At 42.7% G+C, this 11071-nt stretch overlaps 1 protein-coding gene across 1 annotated transcript; it reads right to left on the bottom strand.

Moving 5' to 3' along the window:
- Nucleotides 1–108: 108 nt before the first annotated feature.
- TMEM129 (transmembrane protein 129, E3 ubiquitin ligase) lies at nucleotides 109–10197 on the bottom strand. Its single transcript, XM_059845344.1, has 4 exons — nucleotides 9747–10197; nucleotides 8158–8632; nucleotides 5771–5930; nucleotides 109–3257 (listed from the first exon to the last, which is right to left on the bottom strand). Exons 1-4 carry the CDS (start codon nucleotides 9949–9951, stop codon nucleotides 3009–3011), a joined length of 1089 nt encoding a protein of 362 aa, XP_059701327.1. The 5' UTR covers nucleotides 9952–10197; the 3' UTR covers nucleotides 109–3008.
- Between the last annotated feature and the right edge of the window lie 874 nt (nucleotides 10198–11071).

Raw genomic sequence — 11071 nt, 5'->3', positions numbered from 1 at the left:
CCATGTTCTCAGGTAAGACACTGCATACAGATAAGCCAGGCTGATTTCCACTCATATAAAGTTTTCTTTGGTAAACATAACTTTAAAATTAAACTCAGAAGTCTTACAAAGAGTTGACTGTATTTTTATTGAGCTCTTCAGAGGGTTTTAAGATTAACTGCATGTATTCATGAAGCCTTTTCCCTAAGGGCTATCCAAATAACACTGCTCATTTTAAACAGGCAAGCTATCTAGCAGAAAAAACCCACCAACCCCAAAAACCACAACTGAGAAATCCTGCAGTATGTTTTTGGAAGAAAATGTCTCGTAATCCATATAAGAGCTTGAGGATTTATATCTCAACTCCTTAAACAGCTCAAAGTCCACAAACATTTCTTTTAAAATGGCACTGAGAGCCTCAGTCTTACTGAGGTTTGTCCTGAATGGAATGGTGTTTAGCTGCAGTCTAGCAAGTTTAACATTATCAGAGAAAAGTTTGAGTTGGAAGGGACATTAAAGAAATGGCCCTGTGGCTCTTTGGATGATAACCTGAGGCTATCACACTGACAAATGCATATTTTTGTACTCTATTATTTTCACGTTCATACAGATTTTTAACAAGTTGTTTCTCTCATACAGTTTTTCAGAAGCTCACAAATGTTGGAGGCATGTCAGATTACTTTGAGAATTTAAACTTGGGGAAAATGACTTGTTTTAAGGAATATAAGTCAGGTATTATCACTAACATAAACCATAATTTTGTTTTGGTAATTATTACTAAGTTTTCTAAGAGGCACTTCTGTGTATTAAAAGATGCAAGGGTATAAAACATTTATGACTGTTACTCTGTTGTACTTTTATATTGACAAAAGAGGTAGGATGAGCAAAAGCAAAATTCCACTGAAGTGAAAACTTTCAGTCAACTCAGAGTAGATTCCACTGCAGTGGCAATGAGGAATTTAAAGCTTTTATTACATGAGATACTATTGGCAACTGACCTGGCTTTAGTCTATAAAACCATCTGCAACTATATGCATCTAAGATTCTCAAGGCCTTTATGATTTTAGCCTCACATTCTTTACAATGAATATTTTTATTCTGAACAGGCTAAGTGCGGTAGGAACTGAATGACTGGTGATGGGAAAACAACAGCTCCAAAATCCTACCCTCTCTTCTGCAACTATTTCAAGGGCCAATCCCTTGTATCAGTGCCACATTATGTAAACTTTTCAGAAACAAATGTTACAAAATGCTTATTTGTGAAGGCTGCTGTGTAGTGATAGGTGCATGTCAGACAACACCATCCTACCGTGCAAGACCCTTCCAAAGGTTAAAAAATCCTGCAGAGACCATTTTAAACCTTGAAATAACTTTCCCACAGAAGTACTAAGGAAATATTTTAAATTCAATTGCTGATTGACTCCTAGATTTTTTTATTAGTTTTCAGACTTACCAACAAATCTGTCTGAAACTCCAGAACTCCATTTAATTCTATTCAGATGAAGAGTGACATGCCACTGAAGATCTCTTTGGGAAAGAGAGATAAATCCACACAACCTGTCTCAGTGTCAAATTTTCACTCTGTACATCCATACAATCCAAAACAGGAGGTAATGGAAAACAGAGAAGCCACTGTTTTAACAGGTAGTTTACTTAATTGCATAGTAGATGTTGTATATAAAGCAAATGAGATATGCTGAAGCAATAAATGTTCTTAAATTCAACCAGTTTGGATTTTTACAAATGAATATTATTTAAAAATTCCAAAGTTAAAATCCAACACCAGCAATTAAATCTTAGTTTTCAAGCAATGCTGTCGGATCTGTCTTCAATTCTTTACCCCTCTATGGATTCTTGCTTGCAGCCACATTTGTAACCATTTCCTGGCTGGTTGCAAGTGCAAGGTAGGTGCATTCACCACCTGTAGCTCAGCTGAGACTCATGAAATGTTTCACAGTTGTACTTCCAATACTTGTACCATTTTTACATCCTGCCACCTGTTCCTGCTCAAACCAGTTGTGTGTCATGGTAATCAAGAGGTTGTCATGTAATCACTGGCATGCCACCTCTGCCCATGATTTACTGGTAAGATCCTTGTGGGAGGATCCTGAATCCTTGTGGGATTCAGGTGGGAGGTATTAAGAGGTTTTATTCTTGTAGACCAAAGCTTTAAAGTATGCCTTTCTCTATGTGACCCAACAGTGATATTAATTTACAATTTAAAGCTCGGATGTTTGCTGCACTCCCTTCAAATGTATGAAAAAAAAGTTCCATCACCTAAAGAACATTGAAACCCTAAGCAATGTAGCTCCTGGAAACCAACAGATTTTAACCATGTATTAGCAGTGTAGGTAAATGGATTGACAAATCCTTCTGTTGTTTGAAATAAAGACATCCATCCAAAAATATGCTAGAGGCAAATTAATGGAATAAAATGTTCATACAGGACTTGTAAATCTTCAGGGATTACATTTCTCAGCCTACTACAACCCTTTGTGGTAGATGTAGTGGAAGTAGGTCCTTCCAGCTGAAGGAACACAACTGGTGCACTTGTTTGAAAAACAACTGCAAAGATTATTAATAACTTTACAACTGGATTAAAGAATAACAAAAGTATCAATGAAGTCTAACCAAAGCAATTTTCTCAGTTAGCCCTTTATTAAATAATCAAAACCCAAGTTAAATTTAAAAATATAAAGAATTTAACCTACGTTAAAATCTGAAAAAAACAACAGTACTGCAAATATAGAAGGATAACCTTATTCCATCCAAAATGTAAGAAAGGAAAACAGGGGTTTAAACAAAATTAAAATCCAGAAGCTGACATCAGGTGAGTAAAATCCACAGATAAGGTAAAAGTGGAAAAGAACTAAAAGGTTTACATCTGTTTTCAACACTGTAAAAGAAACCTTTAGAGTTTGTACCCTGGTTGAACATGAAGTCTCAGAAACAAATCTAGCAGGCCTTAAACCAAACCCACTATGAAACACAGTCAAATAAAAAAAGTTAAAACATACCCAAGTTACTACTCATCGTATTAGGCAAACATCGAGAATGCAAAATTTGGCTCGGCAAGTCGGGCAAGGCACTTGGCTCGACAGCCAGGTCTCTGGGTGCTGCTGGTCCTGTCTGCTGGCAAACCACTTGCCCATGCAGGTGAGGCACCACATGGGCCGGCAGTAGCACTGCTGGCATTCCCCCTCGTTGGGCTCCTGGCAGTTCTTGATGAGCTTGATGTTGGCAATAGTCTGCATACAGCCTATGCATGGCTCCAGCTCCTGAGGGAGGAGAAAAACCATCAAAGTTGTGAACTGCACAGAAAATGGTTCCTGTTACTGCTTTTTCAAAGGCTCTTAGAAAATCATCTGTGGCAGAACTGCCCCACCAGAGGGTATCAAATGGTTTTATTAGAACACTCTCTAACAAATGATAGCAAAGCTTTTCTTGGAACAGAAAACCCAGAACTGCTGCATGAGACTAATGATTAAACAAAAATGACTGAAAAATAAATGTTCTTTAACTCTCTGAAGAGCTTCCAGCAGCCACAGCAAGGTAAGTATGCAGCCAGCTTTGTCATTCAAGCTGTTTTTCAAAAACGGACCAGTGTAAAGTAAGGAAAACAAACCAAGCAAACACTTAAACAGCAAATGGCTGTTCCTATCTTCCATCTTTCTAAGTAAGAGACATAAATGAGGAAACCAGGGCTGTACTGAACACAAGGATGCTCAACCTGAAGGTCCAGAAATTTACTTAAGTTTTTTGGATAAAATTGGAACAACCAATTTTGCCCACAGTTAATTATGCCACATGAACTTATGAACTTACAGTTGCACATGGGGACAACATCTTGCTATGAAGTGTTTTACAATTAATAAACAATAATTAGCATTTCCCATGTCTTCCAGCTGTCCAAGAACTTGACAAAGCTCAAAAGACAGCACACTGAATAGGCACAGAGACCTGAATCTGTTCAAAGTGCTCTTGGTGGAACAAAAGCCAGCTCTCTACGTGGTCTCTAGTTCCCATCTCCAGCGGTTCTTCCCTTGTCAACTCAGGTGTCTGCTCAGCTGCACTGTCAGCTGGGCTGCGGAGCAGAGCCACATGAACACAAGCTACTCAGCTTTAACTTGTGAAATTAGGTCTTAGCTTTAAAGCAGGAAAAATTCTAGCATAGAAAGATTAACTAACTTTTTCAACATATTAATGGAGCTTCAGAATAGGGAAAAATTCAATGGTGTATTTTTAACATCCTTATCATCATCTATGATGTAATTTATCACCCAATGTCAAACCCAAGTTCAGCTCAGCTGACACTTAAATGTGTTACAAATTAAATGCTCTGCAAGAAAGCGGCTTTAGTATCTTCTCTTTACTGTGACCATCTCTTTTTGCTGGCAGTGCAATCACACAACACAATGTGCAGACACACCTGATCCAGTTTTATTTTAGCTAATTCACAAACCATATAAGCTGCACATAGATACCAACCCCTCACTCCATTAGCTGAACCAGTGGACACAGACTCCCTGCAGGGTCACCAGTACTGGTTTAATTGGTTCCCTCTGGTACACTGGACAGTGCTGCAGTCACACTTCCAACTGCTGCACAAGTATAATAATGACCAGGTCTCTGTGACTATTACTGGAAGTAGGACTCTGTGTTGTTATTATTAACACCATATAATAATAGACATAATAATTATAACTAAAGCAAACCTCAATTAAAAATCATTAGTTTATTTCAGAAGAAGTTCCAGCAGAACCTGGCTGTCTAGAAAAGCAAGCTGTATTGGAGCAAACTGCCTAAAGAACAGCAACAGCAGCTGTGGCTCTGGCTCCCCATAAATGATGACCCTGCACTTCTGCAAGTGCAAGGTCATCATTTCCAAATGTGTTCATGTAACATTTTAGTAGCAATTATTATAGGGGACTTTATTTCATGATGTCATTTCTTGTGTCTCAAAACTGAAATGCTCACAATACAGTTTGCTCCCTGTAGCAGGAACAGAAGCAACAGAAAGAGTTAAGGTTTATGATGAGTTTACAGACACAGCAGGTGAGCATTTGTGAAGGAAGCATCACCCTGACTAAACAAAGAGCACTTGGGTTCCTGGCATCACTGACCAGGAGGCCTGACTGGAGTCAGCCTTGGCTGTTCAGATCCTAAGAAATTGTGCTTGGCTGTATCTTCTCAGGAAGTTAAGGAATCTAGACCATGTCTTATCAGGGGCTTATCAGTACCATGAGATGAAACTGTAAGTCCTTCAGCTGTATACCCACACCAAGGGGCACTTTAACCATCAGTTACACTCTAAGTAAGTGACTGCAGCCCCCAAGCCCATGGAGCTCTCCTGTAGGGAGCCTCAGGTAGGTAGGAGACCTCTCAAGGGATCAAGAGATCCCTTACTTGGTATCTGCTATCTACAGAAAGGTAAGTAACAGTTTATATTAGATCTAAAACATATTGTATGCAAATTAGCTGAATTATTAGAAGTGTAGAGAGTAGCAGGGTGTTTAACTGCTGTTTAATTACCATTTAATTACTGACTGAATACTGCTTAATTATTAAATGAGGATTATTAAGCAGTAATCACACGATAATTATAATTTAATAATAATTTGTCATTTAATCAATATTTTTAATAAAACCTTTTTGTTAACCTCACAACCATGAAATCTCTTAATAATTCACCTGAGATAGCCCTAGGTAAAGATTTATCAGTTACACAGTAATCACAGGCTCATCTATATTGAAAGTATAATTACAGTCTCACATGGATAGAAAGTTTCACCTGAGTGCTTGGAACGTGGTATGTCTGGTTTATTTCCACCAGAGATGTAAATGTTTCTAAAAATAAATCACTAAGGCTTTGATGGATCACAACATTAGCTGCATTGCTGATAGGAGCACGGAGCTTCTCCCTGAGCTCCCCATACTCTGTGGAGTTCAACCTGAAGAAGAGAAGATGGAGCAAAATGTTACACCATGATTATCCACCCAAATACCTTGATAGTACCTTGCAAAGGTTAACATCTGAATCCACAGAAAAGCTGGTACTGATTAGTCAGAATAAATACACAGAATTGTGTTTTCTTGGTTTCTTTTGTTGTTTAGTTATTGGTTTTGGCACAACTTGGTCAACAGAACATTCTGTCCTCATTAATAACTGTGTAAGATTGCCAATAGGGTATGTCAGAGGTCAGCTAAAACATCATACAAAAATAAAGGCTTTTGAAGTAATCAGCATGAACATAAGCAATATAGGCATATAAATCATACATTAAATGCAAAGTGCTGTTTGCACCATTTCTGTCACTTTTTTAATGCCTATTTACTTAGACAATATCTAAATTCTCAATTATAAACTCCTGGGGAATTTAGTTAGGATAAATTAGTTATATCATGCAGCAGGCATCACAAGGTGATATAGTACTACACAAGTAGCAGAGGAATGTCAATCTATCAGGTTCTGTGGTTTTATGTACAATCTAAATCACAGAAATTTCACAAAGGTCACAAACCACTGCTGGATTTAAGGTTGCAGCAAGCTGTGTTTCACACCAGCTGCTTCTGTAAATTAAATTAAAGTGATGTCCACAGCACTTAAGTGGCACCTGAGACCTCACACAGATCCTACAGTGATATATTCCTGTTGTCATCCCTTTTTAAGAGTTCTGAACTGTAGTGTCAAAACTCTTCAGCTCAATGCTTCTACTCATTAAACAGCTTTCATGGAGAAGTCCCTGGAAGACTGCCCTCATTTTCCTACCACTCTCTGAATTCCCAGAGCCCAGCCCAGTGCAAGGCTGGCTTAACTCTAGCTCTCGGTGGTCTCCATTGTTTTTACTGCTACAGGATAATGTCATTTAACAGATGCTGTCTATACAAATCAGAGACATTTACAACCAGAGGAACAATTCATACTGAACATGCAGAGAAATATGGCCCACCTGCACAAAAGCATTTTTCTTCCAGAAACACCTCACTGTATTTGATTCTGATTCTGGATATATACAATGACCCTGGATGATTCTAGCAGAGATTTACTATCACTGACATCTTACTAGAACAGCTTTTAAACACTGTTCTTGATGCTATTCTGTTTAGTCACAAAATACAATTTGGGCTTAGGACTTTTTTTCCATAAAAGGAATTGTCAAACAAGTCATGATTTTCTCAGCTGTGGTGTACTCTGGCACTGAAGTGCTTGCAGAAGAAAATCATTAGCTGGTCAATACTAATTTGGTCATCACCATCAGAGGTCTATAAAAGTCTCTTTTCTTAGCATTGTCATGCTTACCTTAACCATCCTCTTGTTCTGAGTTCTGTTCACCTGCATCTCTACCATAATCACCTCTTTGCCTTTCTCGTGCTTGCCCCACTTGCACACCTACAAGTCTGGTGATCTGCATGCTTTTAATTACCTAATAAATGCTCCTGACATACAAATTCACAGCAAAAAGACACCTTTTCAAATATAATTTTAGGAGCACTAAGATGGCTTTTAATAACACGACAACAAAGACTTTAGCACTCAGAGGTTTCTGCTGAACTTGTACTTTAGCCTGGTTACACAGAGACCAATGAGATAAACAGCATGGGCCCTTGCAAAACAAGCCCTAACAGTTCACAATTGTTATGATTTACTGTTATGAGAACACATAAGTCAGAAAGGGACCAAAACTTCTTCCTTGTTTTAGGGGCAGTTGGCATCCAGTAGCTCAGTGAGAGCTCTTGTAAGCAGTGATGAAATTGTGAGCCTTAAGCACAAGGAAAAATCCAAAGTCGTGGATGAGCAATAGACAGTTTTAGACAAATAGCTATTTCTCCTCATCCAAAATTTAAAAGACTAAAAATTCTACCTTTCATTTGTGTTCTCCATCTCTCACCTAATTTTATCCAGTTACTTCTTTCTGCATCCAGCACAATCCTCTCCCTAAGAATGGATCAAAGAGGCCAATCCCTTTGTTTATCCGTTGTGTATTCAGTGTTGCACGTGTACGAAGCTTTCTAAACAACCTTCCCTGCACAGCATGGCAGAACTGCACATACAGCAGCCCTGAACACCAAGCAGGGACCAGAAAGGAAGGGATGAGTCTCCAGATTGGTCACAAAAGTGCTCCCTCAGCACCATCAAACAGCACACACGTAACATAACAGGTTTAGCAGTTGTTTTACCGGATATCGAATGCCTTGACGTAGGGATTAACGCTGGCAACGCGGATGGTGAGGAACTGCACGGGCACGTTGGAGTCTGGGGTGAGTTCGTGTTGTCTGGAGTCCGTCACCGTCAAGTGAATGTCCTGCTGCTGGGCAACATGTAAACAGTAGGTGGTCACTTTAATCACCCACGTGTCCGTAACGATCACCCTCGCTCCTGGCGCTCCGGTAGCGAATTTGTCGATTCTCCTGAATTCTGTGTTGATGGAAGAAGCTACTGCCCTCCAGCCTGACTGTGGGAGGGCGTGAACAGCGAGTGTCCGGGCTAGTGGATGATTATTCCAACCTTTCCGTGACCAGTAATATGCCAGGGCACTGGTGATTGCTGGGAGGAGAATGGCGAAGAAGAAGAAAGTTTTCCACTCTTTTGAAGCCAGGTAGAAAAAACAGAGATGTTTTTCAGGTGCAGCAAAGCACATACCAAGGTAATAACCTGTAAAGGAAAAAAACCTTAATTTCAGAAAACAATTAAGTATCTGCAAAAGCAGATACCCCTGAATCATACGGTTATCTAACCAGTGAGCTCACCTCCAAGAGAGGTATTGTATTTCTGGATGACTTCAAATTCAAGCCTCTTGTCTCAAGCAAGCTGAGGTAAATTCTTAGGCATCAATGATTTTTACCAGAATTATATACCTAAAGGAAAGCAATCTGAATTTGGCTGTTGAATAAAATTACCTGTGAGATGCCACTTAGTTTTAGAGAATTATATGGCTAAAGAAAGACAATTTGCATTCCTTGGTTAAATCACAGAATCACAGAGGATGATGCACTGGAAAGGACTCACAAGGATCGTCAAATCCAACACTGAGCCCTGCACAGGACACCCCAGGAGTCACACCATATGCATGAGAGCATTGTCCGAACACTCCTTGACCTCTGCCAGGCTGGTGCTGTGACCACTACCCTGGGGAGCCTGGTCAGTGCCCAGCCAACCTCTGGGGGAAGAACCTTTTCCTGATACCCAACACAAACCTCCCCTGACACAACTTCAGTCCATTCCCTCAGTGCTGTCACTGTCACCACAGAGCAGAGATCAGTGTCTGTCCCTTGTCTTCCCCTCTCGAGGAATTTGTAACTGCACTGAAGTCTCCCCTCTGTCCCCTCCAGGCTGAACAGACCCAGCGCCCTCAGCCTCTCCTCACACGGCTTCCCCTCCAGGCCCTTCACCATCCTCGTGCCCTCCTTTGGCCACTCTCTGATAGTTTAATGTTTTTGTTACCTTGTGCACCCAAAGCTGCCCCCAGCACTCGAGGTGAGGCCGCCCCAGCCCCGAGCAGAGCGGGACAATCCCTCCCTTGCCCGGCTGGCCATGCTGGGCCTGATGTCCCCAGGACAGGGATGTCCCTCCTGGCTGCCAGGGCACTGCTGCCTCACGTTCAGCTTTCCCTGCCCAGGAGCCCCAGGTCCCTTTCCCTGGCACGGCTCTCCAGCCCCTCACTCCCCAGTTTGTACTCAAACTGCAATTCCTTTGTGAGTGCAGCGGTGCAGCCCGCTGGTTACAAAGCTCGGGGTGCTCATTCCAGGGAAGCCGGAGCGCTACTCACCGAGGGGCAGCAGGGAGTGCGCCAGCAGCGTGCCGGTGCTGCGCCGCAGGTGGTACTGCACGAAGGCCGCGTCCTCGCTGCCCAGCCAGGCGGACAGCAGGCTCTGCACCGTCAGCCCCGCCGAACGCACCTCGTCGGGCGGGAACACGAAGCACACGGCGAACACCAGGTAGGCCAGCGTGAAGGTCACCGCGGGGCTCTCCATGCTGCGCCCCGTGGGGCGCCGGGGTCCCTGGGAGCGGTAGTTCCCGCCGCAGCCCCGGATGCTCCAGCGGGGAGCGGTGCTTCCCGCCGCTCCAGCGGTAGCTCCCCCCGGAGCCTCGGATGCTCCAGCGGTAGTTCCCCGGCAGCCCCGGATGCTCCAGCGGCAGTCCCCGCCGCTCCAGCGGTAGTTCCCGCCGCACCCCCGGATGCGCGGCGCGGGCGCTGCCGGGCTGGCGGGGCCGCCGGGGCGGGACCCGCCTCCCCTCGCACGGATGGTCCCCGCCTCTCCATCCATCTCCTCCCGCCTCTCCGCGCCTGCCCGGCCGCCCGCCCCGAGCCACGTCCCCGTTCCAGCCGGAGCTGGACTCAGCCCGCGCCCCGCGCTCGCCCAGCCCAGCCGGGACACACAGCCCCTGCCCGTGGCCCCAGGCATTGTCCGCGCTCGAGGTCATGCTCCACAGGCCTGGCAGGAGGAACCGATTCCAGTTCTTTATGAACGTAAAAGGCTCTGTTGGATGAGGGCTGCGTCTTTCTGAAGCGTCTTCCTGTTTTATTTAAGCGTAGGGAAAAGCTTCTTTTTGCTTTTCCTTGGGACTTTTATGTAATGTTTTCTAATATTTTCTAATAAGACACGGATGTAGCATCTTAAAATGCCTTAAAGGGAGGTATGTTTAAAGATATCTTCCTACACCCCCAAACGCAGTAAAGGGAGAGGCCTGACAGGAATATCTTGTTACTATTGAACTACAAATAATAGCTAATAGCCACAAGATTTGCTGTTTCCTACAGAATGTAGGAAACCCCCTGCACGCACCTTGTTATAACCACAAACTTCCATATTTATCTCTTTTAGAGAAAGGGGAGATTGTCCAACTGGAAAAGCATAGCACAGAAAACAGCATGTGATGTTATATGCTACTAATGATGGGAAACCAAGTCAATAGTAAATGCCACCCATGGAGTGTGACATTCTAACGCTGGCAGATGGCTGATGTGTTACTGCTGTGATGGAGATCGGGAATTCATGGTGGTTTAGTGACTCTTAAGGATGGTTACATCAGTAAAATCATGCTTGGATTCTGTGCATCTTACTTCATTTTAAAAGACATCCTTGTTAACAG

Source organism: Haemorhous mexicanus, chromosome 4, assembly GCF_027477595.1.
Source record: "Haemorhous mexicanus isolate bHaeMex1 chromosome 4, bHaeMex1.pri, whole genome shotgun sequence".
Lineage (NCBI taxonomy): Eukaryota > Metazoa > Chordata > Aves > Passeriformes > Fringillidae > Haemorhous > Haemorhous mexicanus.
The sequence above is the reverse complement of the archived record's forward strand: the minus strand, read 5'-3'. Positions and strand labels throughout refer to the sequence as shown.